At 37.3% G+C, this 21,075-nt stretch overlaps 2 protein-coding genes across 2 annotated transcripts; both read right to left on the bottom strand.

Moving 5' to 3' along the window:
* Window positions 1–684: 684 nt before the first annotated feature.
* LOC145230249 (uncharacterized) lies at window positions 685–9,665 on the bottom strand. The gene is made up of 13 exons (XM_080095632.1): window positions 9,352–9,665; window positions 8,649–8,939; window positions 8,295–8,411; window positions 6,377–6,664; window positions 5,886–5,999; window positions 4,923–5,210; window positions 4,515–4,628; window positions 3,786–4,076; window positions 3,252–3,365; window positions 2,523–2,807; window positions 2,022–2,135; window positions 1,194–1,475; window positions 685–824 (listed from the first exon to the last, which is right to left on the bottom strand). Exons 1-13 carry the CDS (start codon window positions 9,413–9,415, stop codon window positions 784–786), a joined length of 2,403 nt encoding a protein of 800 aa, XP_079951758.1. The 5' UTR covers window positions 9,416–9,665; the 3' UTR covers window positions 685–783.
* Window positions 9,666–15,496: 5,831 nt separating this feature from the next.
* Window positions 15,497–20,818, bottom strand: LOC145230274 (lysoplasmalogenase TMEM86A-like). The gene is made up of 5 exons (XM_080095667.1): window positions 20,624–20,818; window positions 19,735–19,889; window positions 19,358–19,479; window positions 18,788–19,001; window positions 15,497–16,866 (listed from the first exon to the last, which is right to left on the bottom strand). Exons 1-5 carry the CDS (start codon window positions 20,672–20,674, stop codon window positions 16,536–16,538), a joined length of 873 nt encoding a protein of 290 aa, XP_079951793.1. The 5' UTR covers window positions 20,675–20,818; the 3' UTR covers window positions 15,497–16,535.
* Between the last annotated feature and the right edge of the window lie 257 nt (window positions 20,819–21,075).

Consider the following 21,075-nt stretch of genomic DNA (forward strand, 5'->3'; position numbering starts at 1 on the left):
GCTTTGCAAATTTTTAGACACTCCAAACACTTACAGCTGTCCTGCAGGACAAGCATGCTTGTATTAAATAGAGTTGGGTTTCGCTTTGCAGTTAGCCGTAGTTAGAATTTCCCTTGATCATTTCCGCGTGTTCATGCGTCGTAACAGCTTTAGATCCATGTGTATGCATAGGATGTCTTTTACAAATAACTTGGAAGTACCATTGAAAACATTTGCAGATACACCATTCAGGACGATATACAGAAAGGTTTTCTATAAATTTGTTGGTACTAGAGTAACTAGACATGCAATACATTTGTAAAAAAGGGAATTAGATTTTAGAACAAATAATGACAACCGTTTTAGATAACCGGATCTGTAAAAGTAAAATTGACGCTTCGAATGACGGTCTGGAATGTCTGATAGATTACGACGGTGGCTGTTTGTCTGTCATGGGGAATTTCAAAGTTAACTATTACGTTTGTGCATTACAAGTTAAACGAAACTGGCTAGTGGTTGAGCTTACACGTAAGTTTCGATGCGGACGCTGGTGGGTTGCATGTCTTCCTACACTACCTGCATCATTACCTTACCACGCGTTGTACTCATGAGTGCAAACTACAAACAGCATGTATCTATAACTGTAACTGGTAATGCTACTGATGCATTTACAATGGTGCAAGCAACATAGAAAACAAAACACAGTTATTGGGGTATGCAATGTTTATTAATATACAATAGTTTCAAACGTGGCTACATTTGGCACTTTGAATAGTTGAGGAAGCATCTTTTATTTTTGCAACTTTATCTTCCGAAAGGAAACTTGGGAATTGACAACGAGAAAGCTGCAAAAACAAAACATTCTTAACCGTCTATAGAACAAACGTGTCTTAAATAATTTGTCGGATTTAAAGTGTAATAAACATTTTGATTTTATGATATTAAAAACGCATTTCAGTTAACAATGAAAATATACCGTACAGCAAATTATTTTAGCTTAAAAATTGTATACAAATTTTGTACAAAAGAATATATTTACTATTCTGCTGAATTCTACTTCCGTTTTATAAAATGTTAGGACTTATTTTAAGTTTGTGTTTACCAAAAACAACTAATCTTTCTATTTTGAGGTATTTACACTTTCTACGCATTGAAAAACACAAACTTATGAGACAAAATACTTTAGATAGTAACAAAAACAATCTTCTACTTACGACAACAGAATCTAATCTCGTAGTCGTGGCATTTTCCCTTGTTGTCAACGTTATTACATCTCAATCCTTTCTCCGTCGCAGTGTAAGCGATCACATTTTGCCCGGCAAGTCTGTAATCTACTTTGCTTGACTTCACTCTTCCTTCTATAGCTGAAGGGTGCGAACAGATTTTGTATTTCGGCTTCAGATCAGCAAACGTTTCGCAATCGCAAGTCCCGCTCGGGTCGTCACGGTCGTAGAAGGGGGTCCAGCGGCTTGGGAACTTGCAGACCGGTTTCGGGACTGAAGAGAAAATAAAAGTTTAGAGATGAAACAAAAATTGGCAAAATGTAAGGTACAAGGTTATAGGGTATAGTTTATAGATGTTCCTGCAGGTACCTTAATTGTGCACTTGGGAGCCTGCAGGCCGGTTAGTAATTAGGTTGGCTTGCAGGTATCCTTGTAATTGTCAGAATAAAAATCTAATTTGCCTGTTCAATTTGTTCATCTTACTTAACAAGTCGAATATGCAACTTTAAATGGCATCTTTGCTTACTTATTCAAATAGAATGTTAATCAATATTTCTTTTTAGTTGTGTCATAGCGGAAAACAAAACCATGTCACATTGTTAAGTTGCATTTCTTGTTGCTGTGAGATAACTATGGCGTAATACATGATGACGAAACAATGTGACGTCATTTACTTGCATGCACAAATATAAAATAAGTTAGATTTCTACTAAACAGTTTTTTCTTGCTTTTGGCGTCAACTCAGTCTTTTTTGTGTTATATTTGAGCAAATAGATGACGTTGTCTTTCTTTGTGACGTAACAAGGAACTCATTCTTACCACATACGTATCCGTTGCCAAGGTAACCTTCGTTGCATTCACACTTGAAGCTTCCGGGAAGATTGGTGCACTTCGCGTTCACGTGACACGGGCTGGATGCGCATTCGTCAATGTCTGAACATGATCAGAAATAATATAAACATGAAAATACACAAATTACGAAAGTTGCTAGTAGTATTTTCAACAAAACTTTACAGGTAGAATCATTCTTTAAGATTGCGAGAGTGTTCTAGAATACAGGCGCAACTGCCAGCTTGTTTTATTGTTTTACTATTTTCGCTTTTTGCACTAAGGTTGTATTTGTTCACAGGAATTGAAGATGCCTATAAACTTTAGCAAAATATTTATTTTATGTTCAAATATTTAGAAGTCAGGCCTGACTATAACTTCTCTGAACAGCGAATTAATAATTTGCTTTACTTGAAGTTATTTTTATGCTGTATTATCAAAATTACAAATTTATTCTAATATCTATTGCTGCTCTTGGGCGCCACAACTTACCACAGCAGAATCTGATCTCATAATCCAAGCATCGCTTCGCGTTGTCGGCGTTGTTACATCGCAAGCCTTTCTCCGCTGCAGTGCCAGCGATCACATTTTGCCCAGTGAGTCGATAATCGAGTTTACTCGACTTTACTCGGCCTTGGATGGCGGTCGGGGAGGAGCAGATCTCAGGGTATTGTCTTCTTAAGTCGGAGAATGTTTCACAATCACAACTTCCGCTTGGGTCATCGCGATCGTAGTATCCGGTCCAGTCGTAACCATGGGAACACTTGGGAATCGGATCTAATAAACATAAATCAGAATTGCCAGTACAGTTGCTAACTCAGCGCATGATCGAACTAACGTGGTTTTACAAAGTGTCCGACTGGTAATACTGTCGCGGGTTCAAATCGCACCACGGGTGAGTTTTTTCTTTGCTGTAACGTTTTGCAATGTAAAGTCATGCAAGATTTGCTCCGTTTTAAAGCTTCTGTGTTTGCAACCAGGTATAACTGTTAGGTAATTGTTACAGCTGAGTCCAAACGACTCAATCTTTTTGGGGATTATATCCAGTGCCGCTTTAAATCCAACTAAATCATATGAACACACAGCCGTTCAAACATAAGCAAAATTTCTGAAAAGAAAATAAAGCAAACTTTGCTTGTCAGTTGCAATTTGTCATGATTCGTTATAGAGAAATTCTCTACTCAAATAGCTGGGTATGAATGATTTTCTGATACAACTTACAGCAACTGAATCCATCACCAACGAATCCTGAGTTGCACTGACACCTAAAACTTCCTGGAGTGTTGGTGCAACGGGCGTTGGCGTGGCATGGTGAACTTGCACATTCGTTCACATCTGAAAAATATAACATTATTTCTTTTCTGTATTGAATTTGTGTACAGTAAGAAAACCACAAAAGGTTAACGTATTGCTTTGTATCAACGATGTATTCCAAAAGTGGGGCTATAGTCCTTGTCTTTATTTGTATTTATCATATTTTTTGTGTTTATAATGTAAAAGTCAAAAACATTTTTTCATCTTTGCAACTTTTTTTGCAAATTGTTCTCGATTGCATTGATTTGATTTGTAACACATGCAAGAGCGGATTACATGCAACAAAGCCTCAAATATTTATTATTTATTATATTTTCATTTAAATTATTCAACTCAGATTATGGAAACATCATTTAGTGAGATTTGAACTCGCTACCTTATGACTAATGATCAACACTTTAATAAAGAAAAACTTAAAAGTGGATTTAGTCTTGAACTTACCACAGCAGAATCTGATCTCATAATCCAAGCATTTATTCTTGTTGTCGGCGTTATTACATCGCAAGCCTTTCTCCGCTGCAGTGCCAGCGATCACATTTTGCCCAGTGAGTCGATAATCGAGTTTACTCGACTTTACTCGGCCTTGAATGGCGGTCGGGGAGGAGCAGATCTCACCGGAGTTTTCCCTTCTCAAGTCAGAGAATGTTTCACAATCACAACTTCCGCTTGGGTCGTCGCGATCGTAATAACCGGTCCATTTGAATCCCGATCGTGAACAAGTGGGGATGGAAACTATGTATTTCGAAGATATTAGTTAAGTATATCAATTGATAAGCATCAGATAATGGTTCAAATAAAGGCTTTCTACTGTACTTCGTGTAATGTCAATCAATTGACAATGCTTTCAGTATGAATATTTTAATAAGCATGTTCACGGCGGCACAAACTCGTATCTGCGGCAGTATGTAACCACACGGCGCTAAGCTGTATGTTAACAAAGCAACAATAGTTTGCAGGCTTCCATTACATAAAAAAACTTAAATTATATTCAACGCAGAAAAGGTACGTTTTCAACGCAAAAGGTATATTTCGATGCAGAATTTCAACCAAGAAATTTTACAGTATCGAAACAAAATAGTGAAAGTTGGAGTATAGTGATGCATTAGCTGCTATAATTTTAGTTAATCCGTCTGACATTGAAATCATAATTCTGCACACAATTTTCCTCACCGCATTGAAATCCATCACCGGTGTATCCAGGTTTGCAGACACAACTGAAACTTCCAGGTGAGTTGGTACAATCCGCGTTGACGTCACACGGCGAACTCGCACATTCGTCAACGTCTGTAAAAATGTTTTCATAAGTTTAATGAACACGTGGCCTAATAAATGACATCAAGGTAATGAAGTCACTTTAAATTGCAGGGTAATGCATTCAATCAAAACCGCAGTGTTTCATGAAACATTTTTAGCATTTACAAACTTGCTAAGTTGTTGTTGTATTTCCCAAAATATTTTAAAAAATGCCTGTGCTGGGTTACAGTCAGATGCACGTCAGAAAGAAACCAAGTCACAGACAAAATTATTAAATATTTAGTCAGAAAATATTTAGTACTGCTCCTGGGCGCCATAACTTACCACAGCAGAATCTGATCTCATAATCCAAGCATCGGTTCACGTTGTCGGCGTTATTACATCGCAAGCCTTTCTCCGCTGCAGTGCCAGCGATCACATTTTGCCCAGTGAGTCGATAATCGAGTCCACTCGACTTTACTCGCCCTTGGATGGCGGTCGGGGAGGAGCAGATCTCAGGGTATTGTCTTCTTAAGTCGGAGAATGTTTCACAATCACAACTTCCGCTTGGGTCGTCGCGATCGTAGTATTGAGTCCAATCGTACCCGGACCTTGAGCAGGTTGGAATTGGAACTGAAAAAATATAATAGAATGTGATCATTATGATGTTTTCCTTCAACATTGATTCGAAAACAAATGGAAAATCCAGAAAGAGCTGCTCGTTTCTTTATCGCTCTTTACCAAGTCAGTCCTCTCTTGTTTTTATATTTCTTTGAAGATAATGTATACCGATTCAGAGTTGTAAACGGGCCTGAAATTGGAGTCCGAAATCCGAACCAGCAGAGCGTTTTTGAGCAGCCGGTTTAGACCCGAGAGGTGGCTTAAAAGGCATATACATTAAACCCTCAGGAAAGACCCAGACAACAAACACAAAGGACGGTTGGTCGTGAACAAGGCGTTTTAGTGCGCTTTGACATTGGGTCAGGTCCAACAACTGGCTGATTAGCTAGTTAGATTAATTTAACACAGAGTGTAAAGTCAGGCCCGGATCAAGCCCGTTTTTTGTAAGAAACCCAAGCGCGAACCTGGCCCGATCTGAACCTGTGTTCTCAAAGATTTGTGTCCCCAAAGTTAAACCAAACACTATAATTAGTGCTCATTGATTATCGTGTTTCGGTAACCATGAACATACATACAGGACATTAACTTAGCATCAAATTGTCTTCTTAGTAACAGGCGATAGGCGATGTAATTGCGGTATTTTATGTTCATGTTTCTGTTATTTGAAATCTAAGCCAAAGAATTTACCGCATTTGTATCCGTCGCCGAAGTATCCTGAATTACATTGACATCTGAAACTTCCTGGAGTGTTGGTGCAGCGGGCGTTGGCGTGGCATGGTGAACTTGCACATTCATCAACATCTGAGACGGTTAATAATAATTTAAATTTGCCAACTATACTGAAACAAGATACTCACCATATATGTAAGCTTATAAATATTACTTGGTGTATAATCTGGTAACAAAAATTGCAAAAGGTGTATTTAAAAATTAATATTAGTGAGTTTGATGTTATTTTAGGTAATAGTTTTATAAAATTATGTAAATATAATACAAAATATAATGTAAACTACATTTTCAACATCAATCTCCTTTTAATTTGTGTATATAAATGCCGCAATAAAGCACTTCTGCTGACAATCAAGACAATGTAACCTACATAGCTTACGCAGAAGTAAGTTTTTTATCAGCCATTTTTTCTTTAACTTTAGTTAATCTCCAAGGTAAAAAAATCTCACCGCAGCAAAACCGAACTTTGTAGTCGAAACACCCGTTCTTGTTGTCCTTGTTGTCACACCTGAATGCCTTTTCTTTGGAAGTTGCTATGGTAACCTTTTGCCCGGCCACTCGGTAATCCAGATCGTTGGCGGCGAGTCGCGCGTCTACAATATGCGGATTTGCACAAACCAGGAGAGGGTGGGATTTACGGAGATCCGCGTGAGTCTCGCAATCGCAATTTCCAGTGGGGTCGTCCCGGTTGAAGAATTTACTCCACGAATAACCTCTGGGGCAAACCGGTGCTGGTACTGCAAGTAAAGTTAAGTTAAGTAAGGTTAAGTGAAGTTATGTAAAAAATAGTAAATGTAAGTACGGCTAAGTTAAGTTAAGCATGGTTAAGGTAATTTAAGTAAGGTTTAAGATAAGTAAGGTTAAGTTAGGTAAGGTTAAGTTAAATTACTGTAAAAAAGGTTAATTTACGGAAGGTTAAGTAAAGTTAAATGAAGTTAAGTTATGCTAAGTGAGACTAAGTAAAATCAAGAAAGCTTAAGTTTAATTAGGTATAAGGTTAAGTTAAGTGAGGGTAAGTTGCTTTAAGTTAAGTTGAGTGTGGTTAAGTTAAGTTAATACTGGTTGAATTAAAATGTGTTGGATTTGCATGAATTAAACAAAGTTCACAAATTTGCTGAGGCTACTTTTCATTTAATTTTAGACAGTTTAGAGCAGGGGTGGGCAAACTACGGCCCGCGGGCCGCATGCGGCCCGGCAAACGAGTTCATGCGGCCCGCCAAATGTTAGTAAATTTTAAAGAGAAAGTTTCCGAGTAACGCTGAATAGTATTATGAGCACGGGCGTAGAGTTTTAAAAATACTGCGACTTGCCGATACCTATTCCATGTCCAGTATCTGCACCCGTACCATACTATGGAACTAAACACAGATACTTTTTACGTGCTTTAGCCTGTTGTTGTTGCCACGTTATAATGCAAATCGTCACTTGACACAATTTCTTCGTTCGATATAAGTAAATAAAAGTAAAAGCGATTCACGTTTTCAAATACAGCCCACTTTGCACTGTTGACGCCAAAACTTTGGTCACTTTGGATCAAGTTTTAGGTCGTTGCAGTACTTTGCAAACGAACATTAAACACGGCTTAGAATCGTTAACACAGACCCGTACAACACCCAAAGATGGATATTAAAAGCGGTTCGCATTGCTTAATGTTGGCGCAAGGTATTTAACAAAAATGCCAAACAATGCAAATAAAACAGGCACCACAATCGTCACAATACACTTTATGACGTCATAAACAGTTAGCTTCGTTTAGCTAAACTTATGCACAAGTTAGAAATTATTAATCAGAGCATTTTAGGCGACTTTAAATGGTATATGTGTGATATAAACCTAATTCTTTACATCAGTTATTTTAACACAAAAACAAGCAAGCAACTGGCGGTTGTTGGTAAAATACTATGCGGCCCGATAAGATTACAAACTTTTGAATGCGGCCCTTGCACTGAAAAGTTTGCCCACCCCTGGTTTAGAGTGAAATGCACTTGTAACACCAATCATTAAAAACATGTCAAAATAGCGATTACCGTATTTATTCGATTGTAAGCAGCGACTTATATTCTTTTTTACCTGCCGTTTATGCGGCTTATAATCGAGGGCGGCTTACATTTTTTTTTCTACACTCCAACTTTTTAATTTATTTTGGGGTCAGAATTCATATGCATGTACAGATTGTACGTTCTGTTGGGTACAGTAATCAACGTAACTAACAAACATGGGTAAATAGTTATACTATGTAGCAACAGAAAGATGAATTATGAAACAGTAGTGCATAAATTTTAGCGTGCGACTTACAAACGAGTAAAGATGGTAGCCTGAAACGTTTAACAACGAAAATTAGTGGAGTGAATTATTAAAAAAACTTACTATCACAGTGGAATCCATTGCCCACGAACCCAGCTTTGCAGGCGCAAGTGTATCCACCAATCGTGTTTGTACACGTGGCATGTTCATGGCAGGGGTCGTCCTGGCATTCGTCGTAATCTAAAAGAATAAACAACTGTCGTTTTATACTATATGGAAAATAATGTTTATAACAAACACTTGAAATTTGGTACGTAAGACATTTCTTTGAATAATGAAATTACATAAAAAAGTACAAAGCTAGTCAATATTCGTTGCATCGGATAGCAAATCTATTTTTATTGGCTCTTATATGCTGACAAAGTCGTGAGTATTTCATTTTGGTGAAAAAAACCCTTCTCAGATCACGTGACTTACCGCAGCAAAATCTGATTTCGTAGTCATGACAACCGTAGGGATTGTCGTCATTGTTGCACCTGAGGCCCTTCTCGCCACCCTCGTTGACCGTCACCACTTGACCGGTTGCGCGGTAGTCCAACTTGAGCGATTTGACCCGAGCATCGACCTCCCGTGGGTTGGCACATATTTGACCGGGATTCTCGCTTCTTAGATTTGCGAACAATTCACAGTCACACGAGCCACTGGGGTCGTCCCTGTCAAAGTATCGGGTCCAGCGGAAACCGGGGTAATCGCACTGCGGGGTCGGAACTGAAAAATAAACGATAAAGTTATCGTTACTTTGTAAAGTTATCAAAATAAAAGTTGAAGTAGAAAAACGTCTGACTGACAAAGATAAGTTGTTTGATGAAGCGTCACTGACGGTGCCTGGATATGCATAATATATATCTCGTTTTTTACGATTTTTTGAACTTATTGCTAACTCAATTTGAGGCATTTATTTCTTTATTAAGTACAACGAAATTGACTTTTGGCCTATGGAGAATCCAATAGCCCAAAAGAGTTTTTTCTTTATACAAATCGTTTTTCTTTTTTAGTATGTTGTTTTGTCTTAAATTTTGTTGCAATTTTTCTGGTCAATTTTTACACCGAATACAAGTACCCAGATACAAACATCGAACCAATAAGTTATAACAAAACAAACCACATAACAACAACTTACCTGCAAAAACAGTAATGCAGCAAAAGCACAAAAGTATCAAAGTCACTTCTCGGGTTTCAACCATCTTGATTCACTTGTAATCAAGCTTCTGTGTTTTTCTGCTCGAAGGCTTCAGGTTTTATAGCGAAATCTTTGCTACAGGGCAAATTACCCAGCGAAAAAAATCCCCCTATTAAGTGTCTGCTGTTTGTCGTCGGTGTCTGCAGCTTTTTTTCAGCCAGAGGCACTGAATAATAATGTGATTGGATTCTCTGAAGCCTTATCAGGACTTTTTCTTCTAACAGGTTTAATTGATGCGTCTTGGGTATTTTTCAAATGCTAAAATTCCGTTCCGCGAACGCATAGACTGATAACAAATCTGATATCGAGCCGTTATTTGCAGTTTCTGTAAATTTTTTGCCTGAAATTGAAGTAAAATAATTGATTTTACACAACAACAAAATTATCAAAAAATATCTGACATAGCACGTGAAAATTGCTTTATACCCTAATCCACAATCTTCAGGAAGATATTGCAGAACAATTGACGTTTTTCAACATTAAACAAGTGCAAAAAATAGTGAATACACCTAACGCGTAAACAAATTTAATTCCAGCATTCTCGCAAGCTGCTGCCAACGACACCAAAAGTTAAATAAAAAATCCTAGCACTGTCCGGCCTTTGGATATCAAAATATCAAAAAAATGCTGCCCTATAGTAAAAGTGTTGGACTTATTTTTTGTTACGTCGCTAACAACTGTTTACCAAAGAATTGTCTTGATTGAAGACGTAAAATGCTGATAAATCGAAATTTCGCCTTGTAAGGGTTGTAGGTTTGGATTTATAGGTCGAGTTCGGGCTTTATTGTAAAAAATCTGGTCCTCTAATAATCATGAATAAATCTCTGTTTTATATTTCGACATTCCATAAAAGAAAATTGTGCATTCAAAGTATAAAATTCTAATTTAAATTTAAATCTTTTCTATCTTTTTTTGCTCTCTGATTGTTCCCAAGCCTACACGTTTGCCACGTCTGTTGTTTTGCATTGAACAAGATTATTAAAACAAAACAAAGGGTGCATGAAAGATATGAAGCGATTATAGGCTGCATGAAAACGTGGTAATCTTCTGCTTGCCTCTTACCGCACTTGACCCTATGATGTAACAAGTTGACTGGCCAGTTAAAGAATCTTGCCGGCGGCTTAGCTTTCGTGTCAACAGATTACGTCAGAATCAGAAAAAGAGCTTCTTCTCGGAAGACTGCAGAAAATACCGGTGTTGTGGAGAAAGTGTGCCGCGAGTTGATTGCTGTTTTGCAGATTTTTTTGTACAAAACATCAAAATAAGTTTTCGTTTGGCAATGTCATGATGTAAAATTTCCAAACCACAGCGCTTTAGGGCTCATACAATTTAAAACTTGCGAAATTCACCTATGCTATGCGAGAAATGATCATAAAAATTTCAATCATCTGACCTTTGTACAACATAACCTTGCAGAGATGTAATGTTTCGTTATTTTTAACGAAAATTTGTGTTATAACCGGAAAAGATATGGACCAGGGAGTTTGTCGCTTTTTTAGTAACACTAATTCAGCGGTTCCCAAACTGGGGTCCGCGGTCCTTTAGGGGTCCGTGAGGTAATTTTGGGGGGACCGCGAAGCGGTTGAAGTAATTCTATAATCTTATTTGGCGTCAGTTTGTGCCACTAAATAAGTTTAAATCAAAGTAGAATTGAGAATCGACTGTCTCCATTGCTAAACAATGGCCTTTATTAAATGACAACTATAAAAATGCAATTGTTCGCGTACAATGGTAGTGCATTTGTGTTGTCTGTGATGTCACATGCTGTCTTTGGATGATTATTATGCGCAATTTTGCACAACTAGCTAAAATCCTGCAATAAATTTTCGTTTTTATGAAATACACATTTAGGCTTAAGGACCGCGAACCCTTGAAATAATAGCAAGGGGACCGTTTAGAAAAAAATATGAAAAAGTTTGGGAACCACTGCACTAATTGTAGGGCAAAAATAATACAATGGTGTCAGCGTTTTCCTAATCACTGATAGCGTATAAAAGCATAAAGCCACTAAATATAAAAGTTTGCAGCAGATACAAATAATTTTCAATTACTTTCCAGCTGGGGCCGAGCTACGTTGTAGATTTACCCTCAAGTCTCTTTAAAACCTAAAGCCACAACCAAAATGAAATACAGATTACTTATATTTACGGGCCAAAAATTGGACCAGAACCCGATTTTATCAAACACAAACCCCGCCTGAATCATAACTTACCCATTCAAAATTGTGGGTAAAAAGCCGGAAAAATGATGCCGAGTGTGAAGCCAGACCCAAATGAAACCCGTTTTATTAAAACTTAAGCCCAAGTCTGGCTCCTAAAAAATTCGAACCGACTTACAACTCTAAAGGAAAATACATAATACAAGGATGCATTGCTTATGGGTTTTGTATTTTGTTCACGTACACCTTGACGCAACAAACATAGTAACACATTATGGTATAGCGGCACGAAAACACAGGACACAGCTGCGAAAACTTGGCGGTTAAAAATACACTAAAATAATTGTAAGTGTACGGAAACTTCGTAAAAACGCAGGTTTTGTCCACAAACATAGCTTATTAAGAACAACGGCACCATTAAAAAATATTGAATGTGGGTTTAAAATTTGCCAAAAAAGTCTACTATGGAAATTTCATGCAACGAGTTTATTTCAGTAAATTATCTGCCACCAGATGACGCTAAGGAGCGCTGTTGTTACACATAATTCTAATTTAACGAATCTATCCGTACTTGTCCATGTTTGTGCATTAAATTTATCACTCTCTTAGTTGAAGAAAAATTGATCTTGTTTAGTGACAACGTACGAAAAAGAAACGTTCTGCCCACATAACTGGTCTAGAAAAATGTCTAGGGTTATTTGCGGTAACTTACCATCTTACATTACGTTTTGTTACGTTATTGCTTAAAAGGGCTTTAATTTGGCTTTCTCTAGGCAAGTGCGAATTCGACAAGGGGCAATACGACCTGAGATAACCTCTGTTCAATGTCCAGATTACGTCATAGGGTTACATCACTTCAGTTGGGCGTTACCAAAGTCCTTGAAATCTAAGTGTAGGGATGCCTACTATAGCAACTGTGGGCTTTTGCCAAACTCAAGTGACAAACTGTCACGCGTGTGTGTGTATGTCGTCACAAGCCTGACAAATAATTGATCTGTTACATCACAGAGGTTGTGAAAGCCTTTGTAAGGTCTGCAGCTGGACTTTTAGTTATCGAACAAAGGTAACAATCAATAAAGGTTACGTCAGAAGCGGCTATAAATTTTACGATTCTTTTTCCGAACTCGTGTTGCCTAAACCGCTTTACATTGACGATACGTGATTGAAAGTTACAAAACTGCAGTTGCATAACTTAAAGAGAATTTACTTTTCTTAATGTTGTATTTATCTTTATACAGTGTTGTACATATGCTTGCTTAACAAATTCAATTTTGCACCCAGTGCATATAAGTTGTTAGTTGTGGTCGGTTGGGTTCCACGGGTCTAAATTTTAACTCTGCCACATGTAGGCTACGTCGTAAATTGACTATAGTCAATATATTGCACGAATGTGTACCTAAGGATTGTATTGATTTTTACATAACAGCAATTGCGTGGAATTTGGTGGGCCTTGTCTGCCAAAACTAAGTAATGTTCTATTCCGTAAACTTAGCTTTCGGGTCAGATTTTGGTCTGCAAAAAAACCTAGAAAACCTACACACTTAATCACTGCACCCTCACCGCGTTATTCTAAATCAGGGGTCACCAAACTTTTTTCACTGCGGGCCGGATAAGTTTTAAAATGATTCGCGCGGGCCGCATACTTTACATGCCCTAGCGCCGTCTTTCCCAACTTAGCATGCGAGGCGATTTTTTAGGTGCGCCAAGAAGTGGTCTTTCTACAACCCCATTTAAAATCTGGTGATGCGACTGTTAAATTGTAGTCGTCTCTTACGAGCAACGCGTGTATATTGCAGCACAAGTAACAAAAAAGGCAATTGTTTGGGCACAATCGACACTTGTAGTTTCGTCTGTGACGTAACAAACTGGCTTTGGATCAATCCTGGGCGTTGTAATCTTATAAAACTAGGTAATATTATTCTACATGTCGCGACAGGACAATTTTCGTGAGGAGTAGATTTATTTTTGAATGTTACAAAGTTATCAATACGATTTGGCATACCAAAAAATGTTGTCGGGGCCGTATGAAATGACCTCATGTATTTTTCAGCAAAAATCGATCGTTTATTTATCTGGTAATGAAGTGGTTCTAAAACATTTTTTACCTGTACCTATAAAATCAAAACGTTCACCATTGGGACACTAAATTCCTGACTCATGAAGAGTTGATACTAGAGCCATTTTAGGGCGCACCGTAAACTACTGTAATGTATGAGTGTGACAATTAAACGTACGTTTAAATGCTGCTAAATGGGGCACCGCATGTAAAGAGATAATTTTTACACTGAAACATTAACACACATGATAAAAACGCAAATATATGTTTTGCTCAAATTACAAACATTACGATTAAGAGTATTTCGGAAAACCCATCATAATTATAAATGACGTCCTCGCATTAATTTGTTTTCTTTGAATTATAAGATACCTTGATATGTTTGTTACATGAGCGTTTTTGTTTCCTGCCTAGTCGTTATTGCAAAATATATCTGCGTTGTTTATTGTGTAATTGCAATGCTCAATACTTCACTTGTAACAATTCCTAGCAAGATCCAAGCACTATCTTTTCGAGCACAGCGATCCCTGAACAAAATTTTGCACTAAAAAAAAAAACGAAAGTCAAATTCCAAAGCTAACAGAGAATTTATTTGTGGTTTAGGACAAGCGGTTCTCAGCCTGGGTTATTTGACCCCCACGGGCTGAAAGACAATTCTAAGAATAAAAATTTTTGCTGTACGAATATAAGATGCAAAGTAGAGGATTAAAACATAAAAGTGCAATAAATGCAGTTTATCTTATTACAGGGTTAGCGAAGTTTTGTTTATTTAATCAGGCGGGTTGCAAGTTTCGGTTTTGGGAATTCCCTAGTTTACACCAAACAGTAAAATAACTTCGCAATGCTTGTTGGCAGTTCCTACGCCCTGCTATAAAATTCAACCTCCTACACACTGCACTCGTGACCAGACGAATTTCATTTATGTTGGCCACGAGGGTAGTATTTCTTTGAAATATTGAGTAATTGTGCTTATGCCAAGTTTGTGGACTTTGGGCTACACCATGTTGAGGTAGTTAAGATACGTTATTGCACATTGGGCTGGATAAAATTTCATGATTAAGCAGCATATCTTCTGAAAACTTTTAAATATTGTTTCTACAGCGGGTACATATTTTGCGAATTCAGTCTTGCAAAGCTAAGTGTTGTTTTGTTATATTTGCACAGGAAAAAGTTGTCGACCAAATATAAACTTTAATTTTGTTGTTGGTTGTACGGTATCTTCAAAAATCAATACTTTGTGGTCATTAGCAAGCAAAGCTTTTGCGCACAAAAGAATCGAAGAGGGTAATCAGTTAAAGAAATTCGTCTTTCAAAAGCAACTGACATCAGGATTTTACGATTGTTAAAGACAGTGATAAGATTTGAATTCAACGGTAATTGCAAAGTACCCGGTTTTTAGTTAATTAGCTAAAACATGCCATGTAGCCACTATAAGCTTGTAATTCTGCAACAATAGCTGGCATTGTACAACGCTTCGATGACCTCATATCCGGTCTAACAATCGGTTTTGTCGAGAACAGTGAAACAAAGGACGAGCGCACAAAAGCGCTCAACCCGCAATCTTATACATTATGCATCGCTTTACAAGCTATGACATTTACATTTCCGAAAATGATTAACATTGAACTCTTAGTTTTTGTTTGCCTTGTAGATTTTGGGTAGCAATAAAAATAGATTTTAAAATTGTCGTGTAAATGCTGTGGATGGATTTTAGTCCATTTGTGTTGTTCAAAACGATGTGTCACAACATTTTCTTGAAATTAGTCTAAGCATTATTGATCACCAAAGAGATGACACATTGTTGTCTAGTATTATGGTGGTAACTTGTTCTTAGAAGAAGTTCGCTAATTATAACAGCAGTACTTGTCAGCTGGGTGAGCGGATTTTGTATTTTTGGTTTGTAAAACGAAACTCCAATAGAACACAAGCACATACAACATGTGGCAAACATAGCAAGGGCAATGGCTAAGCAAGGTGCGCTTACCAACTATACATTCCAGATCAGTTTAAGCTCTATGTGTTGGGTGTATTGCAACGGGTTCCTATCACACAAATGCATTGAACGGGCAAGGGAAGATCACCAACAAAAGGGTGGGGGTCGGGGGGTAATTAGCACCCCCTAAAATATACTTCAAACGTATGTTGGTGCTATGAGTAAGATTTGATTTGTCAGCGCACAAACGACATTAAACGTCACAGCTCTACTACGTCACAGCACTATTACGTAAAGACTTCACCCCCGACTATAGAAAGAAACTAAACAAGTGTTAACGGGTAAAGCTTATGGCAAGTATTAAGCTGCAATAAAGGAGAGGTTAGGAATTCTACACAAACACTGCTAACACGCAAATCAAGTTGCGCCCTAGTAAATTGAACTAGGTGGTAATAATGATAAAGTTGACAAAGCCGAAATGAAATTGTCTTTTGAAGTTTTTAATTAAATTCACAGTGGAAACTTAAATACGTGTTGAAAACTAATGTAAACTTCTGAGCAGCTGGAAATTGGGGAACTAAAATGATGCTTTAGGCAAATTTTACCACCACGAAACTGAAAAAAAAATTTAACGATTAAAGAACATTGAACAAAATGAGCAAGCGAAACTTCAGCGGGAGGCATTTCCTTATAACACGGCATTCTTAGTTGGGCCAGGTATATGACATAACACAAAGAGTGTAAGTATTAACAGGCTTGAAATTGCACGGGTTTTAGCGAACAAAGAAACGGATCCTTAAAACAAACAAGAAGCAACATCTAAGTTTCAATGTCTTATTGTTAATCTTAAAACCTATCCCATAAAGTATACACACGACTTGGATACAGCTACACGGCTACTTTACAACTACACGACACAAATACGACTTAGGATGATATGAAACATACAAAGGGAGACACCAGGAAAAGAGCTTGACTTATTCAGACTTGTCTTTTTCTCCAATAACGGGTACAGGAGCACTTATATCCATTCCCGAGCCAGCTGGTGTGACCGAATCGGTTTTCTTTCGCATCAACTTACGGCGTTTGATTTCCCGATGTTTCACCACACTGAGGGCGAATCCCAGCTGGGCGAGGTAGTATGTTGTCATGACGATCCAACGTTGGTGAGGGACGTCCGAATGGAAACGGTTGATGGCCAGACAAGCGTCGGACACACAGAATGAGATTGCGCCCAAACATGCAACTAACTCCGTCCATTTCTTATGGCTTTTACCATTGACTCCATCACGAACATCGCCCAAGCATCTAACAATGTGATTTACGATTATTGCTTGCATGGTCAAAGTGACAAGTTTAGTAATAGATCAAAACCATCAACAGCATGGCTTAACCTGACGATCACTGTTTGCCTTTTTCACTAAAATACAGTAAAACCAACGGACGATAAAATCCTTGGTAAAACAAAATCAGTTGCTTGCATGGCGTTTGCTTTGTGACAAAGAAACATTCATAATGAGTCGTCAAGAGGCATTGTTTCAAAGAAAACATGACCACGGAGCAATTACCATGTGGGTGGACTGAATAAAGTGACCCAGACAAAAGTGTATACAAACGAAACAGCTTTGGACTCATGTATATGGTAGTAAGGTTTTGCATGAAGTACAGTGCCAGCAAAAAAAATCTTTACATTTGGTCGGCAAAAAAAACTTTACATGTACATTTTGCATAAGTTCTTTTGCTTACTGTTTCCGCCAAAAGCATTGTGTTACAAAAATGCTTATAGTTATGTCATAAGGTACTGTCTGGCTACACTTCACCGCAAAGCCATTGCTCTGCGTGCCTGGTGTTGCGTTACAGCTTCGTAAATAGTAAGGTCGGTGAAATCACACAATATTTTTTTTCCTAAAGTTTCCAGGTCTGGCAAAATTTTATTCAAACACGAGAATGGGTGGAAAGAAGATGCAAATGGAAGAAAAGTATTGTGCCTTGACTTTGTCAGAGAATGGAGATTCTGTGACTGCTGTAGCCAAAAATAGTGGGGGTCTCAAGAAAGGCAATTTATCAATTAAAAGGTCAGCGGCGTAATTGCCACACAGGATGGTTCCGAAGAGGAAGTGAGGTTCTGGTGCACCTAAGAAGACTTCGCCAAGTACGGATAAGCTTTTGAAGCATGAAGTAACCTCATACCCACCTGTAACCGCTGTTAAATTAAAAAAACAAGCACCCTAAGCTTCTCCACAACGTTTTAAACAGGCCAATTCGTCATCGACTCCAGAAGGATCTTAAGCTACCATTTCGCCATGCAGCAAAGAAGCCCATGCTCACTGCAGCAATCACAGAATCTCCCTTCTTTAACAAAGTCAAGGCACAAGATTTTTCTTCCATTTGCATCTTCTTTCCACCCATTTTCGTGTTTGAATAAAATTTTGCAAGGCCTGGAAACTTTAGGAAAATAAAAAATATTGTGTGATTTCACCTACCTTACCATTCACGAAGCTGTAAAGCAACACAAGGCACGCAGAGCAATGGCTTTGCGGTAAAGTCAGACACTACAAGCGTTTTTGTAATACAATACTTTTGGCAGAAACAGTAAGCTTAGAACTTATGCAGAATTTACATGTAAAGTTTTTTTTTGCCGACCGAATGTCAAGATTTTTTTTGCCGGCACTGTACAATGAAATAACATGGTCAAAGTCATATAGACCGTACATTTAATGACTAAATGTGTATACTTGGCATGAAAACAGTATTTACTGTCTTCAAAGCTGCATTGGCATATGATGTATAAATAAGCCATCAGCATGCACAGTGTATGTTATGATGGGGCATATGGCATCAAGGACTTGAACAATGACAACAAGAACAATGCACACTGTACAGGGGAAAAGGGGCGGGGGAAATGCCATAACATCCAACCCATATGGATGCTATCATGTGCATAGTGTTTATGTTCAAAGAATTTGTTTTTATTACAGTAAAATCTGACTCCATTTAAAACTTCTATTCACATTTAAGGACAAAAGTAAAATGCAATAAAGAAATCACTATTGATTCAGTTGATTAATAAAAATGCTTTTCTCACTCTAAAAATCTTTTTGCTACTTTTTCTACATTTCTTCCTATATCTTTTTTCAAATTGAGTAAAAGAAATTTTCGTCAAACTAATGAGAACATCATATTTGCCATGTACAGCCAAACAAAAACCCCTTGACTTGGTTAAACTTACTTGATTTTAGCCAATGCTCTCCAATTCATGAACAGGATAAGCAGAATATACATGAGCACTGCCACTTTCAGTGCAATACCACTCAGACCATTGTAGATATACCAGTAGATCAAAAAACTTATAGGTGATAGTTTGAGGTACAGAGATGCCCGGAGTGGGTAAAATCCAAACGCAAAGATGTACATGATATGTGCCAAACCAAATGCAGCAACACCTGTGCAATTTAGAAAATTATAGTTATGTATAGTTAGTTGTTTGATTGCAACACGATTTTGGTATTATTGCTGTGTTACATGACCTACACTTATTATATTAGAGGCCCCAAAAGGAAGGATTTTAACCATCAAAGTATGTAGAATTAGGGTGTGAAAAAAGTATGGGTGTAAATTTACTAATACAATCTGCAAAAAGTTTGACTAGAGAAAACAAGTCAAACCCTACAACTTAAATTCTTTGGCTAAAATACCGCTAAGTCAGTTTAAGCCACTCTTTATGATTAGTTAATGGATTATTACAATACACATCATCACATGAAAAAAAGCAAGCAGTATTTAAAGGAACTTGTTTTACCGTGAAGAAAGTATCCTTCATCAGCGTAAACCAGGCAAATATCACCAAGCATTGAGAGAAGTAGACCACCTAAAATTCGTCTTGAGTAATTGTTCTTTGATGTGAAACTAAAACCATCATACCTAAATCAACAAACAATTATTTGCTGGAGAAGCAAGTGGTATTCAATTTTAACTGAATTGTATTGAAAAATCATAGAATTCAATGTTGGAAAAACATTTGTAACATGTAAAAATGTTAAGTTATATATTTTTTTTACAAAGTCCATACAAAGTCTTTTACATTAACTTATTTTTCAATTTTTAATGTTGTTTTGGCCAAGAATGAAAAACACTGATAGCTTCAGGTTGTTGTAAAAACAGGAAGTTTTGACTCACCATAGCACGAATATACACAGACTCAAAGTAGGCAAACATTTTAAAATAGCAACAACCACATTGGGAGGATTGATTTCAGGAACTAGAATCATGTAAATGCAGGCTGTCTTCAGAAATGGGACAAGACGGGGTCCAAAGTAGGAGAATTTTGTGTGCTGTAAACAAATGTCATCCAAAAGTTTTTTGAAACCTTCCAATTAATTTTTTTAAAGACTTTAACACCACAATGGTAGATTAAACAAAACAAAAAAACAAATCTGTTTTGAGAAAATTGACACTGCAACTCTGTATAGTAATTGTTTTGTATTGTTGGTACTGTTGTGTCATTTAATATGAAAAGTGAGATACTTAGTGATAATAGGAGCACCAATGTATCAAGATATTTGGCAGAGTACTGCAGTGTATGCCCAAATGTATTTACTCAAAGCATTGTGGTGTACAATGCTTCATTTTGCAACATACCATTAGCAACAAAAAGATAGCAAATGCCTAATCTAATAAAAAAATCAATATTAACTGCAATGTGGTGAGCTACAATGACCAAAGGCTGCTGTGATGCTAAATTCTGCTTACCCTGCTTCGCAGTACTGTTGGTAGTTTTGCATTATTTATTAGTTATGAACTCAGCTACATGCAGGTAATTTTATTAATGCGGCTAGGAGACAAAACAGAATGGACAGGAACATGAACATAAACAACTGTCAATGACATTACAAATCATTTAAAATGGTTGTAAATTTCAAGTCACAATTTAGTAAGCCCTCTATCAAGCTTTACAATGTGACTAATTTTTATTTGATAATAGTTATAAATTCCAAAATTACAATTAAAAACTCCAAAGATAATAGTTAAGAAATAGACAAATTATTTTAATGTAGTGTAATCCCACCTTGCTATCATTGCAGCATGATACTTCATCATCTGAAGAACAACATGCCATGATGAGTTGAGATGATTGGCAGCAGTAAAAAAATATATTGATACGATCAAACTACAAAGTCACAACTTAAATCTAGTCAATACGTTTTTTTGTCAAAGTATAACAGCACAAAAACACCTGTGACTGAACAATACAATAAATAATATGTGATTGTTAACATATTCAAAATTCAAAACTTTTTACAGCAACTGCAACGGGCGCTACTTTTTTCGTATGGCCTTTGTTATGATATAATTATTTTTCATGGTATCACGCTGTTCTTGCGCCTTTTCGCTTGTTGCACGCAATCGTCATTCATTGCTCTGATGAAGCCCTACCGATCTGGTGGGCGAAACATCAGCGAAAATACAAGTTATGGACAAAAACAACTAGTATTTTTGTTTAACATTACACCAGTTGAG

Source organism: Phallusia mammillata, chromosome 5 (genome assembly GCF_965637545.1).
Source record: "Phallusia mammillata chromosome 5, kaPhaMamm4.hap1.1, whole genome shotgun sequence".
Lineage (NCBI taxonomy): Eukaryota > Metazoa > Chordata > Ascidiacea > Phlebobranchia > Ascidiidae > Phallusia > Phallusia mammillata.

What these genes read in the sequence shown, in the direction of transcription:
- LOC145230249 (XM_080095632.1), bottom strand. Translation starts at nt 9,415, where the DNA reads ATGGTTGAAACCCGAGAAGTGACTTTGATACTTTTGTGCTTTTGCTGC. An exon ending in CGGTGATGGATTTCAATGCG is followed by an intron (nt 4,077 to 4,514) that starts GTGAGGAAAATT and finishes CGAAATACATAG; the next exon opens with TTTCCATCCCCACTTGTTCA. An exon ending in TGGTGATGGATTCAGTTGCT is followed by an intron (nt 2,808 to 3,251) that starts GTAAGTTGTATC and finishes TATGTTTATTAG; the next exon opens with ATCCGATTCCCAAGTGTTCC.
- LOC145230274 (XM_080095667.1), bottom strand. Translation starts at nt 20,674, where the DNA reads ATGGCATGTTGTTCTTCAGATGATGAAGTATCATGCTGCAATGATAGC. An exon ending in CTGTGTATATTCGTGCTATG is followed by an intron (nt 19,480 to 19,734) that starts GTGAGTCAAAAC and finishes TTGTTGATTTAG; the next exon opens with GTATGATGGTTTTAGTTTCA. An exon ending in TGAAGGATACTTTCTTCACG is followed by an intron (nt 19,002 to 19,357) that starts GTAAAACAAGTT and finishes TAAATTGCACAG; the next exon opens with GTGTTGCTGCATTTGGTTTG.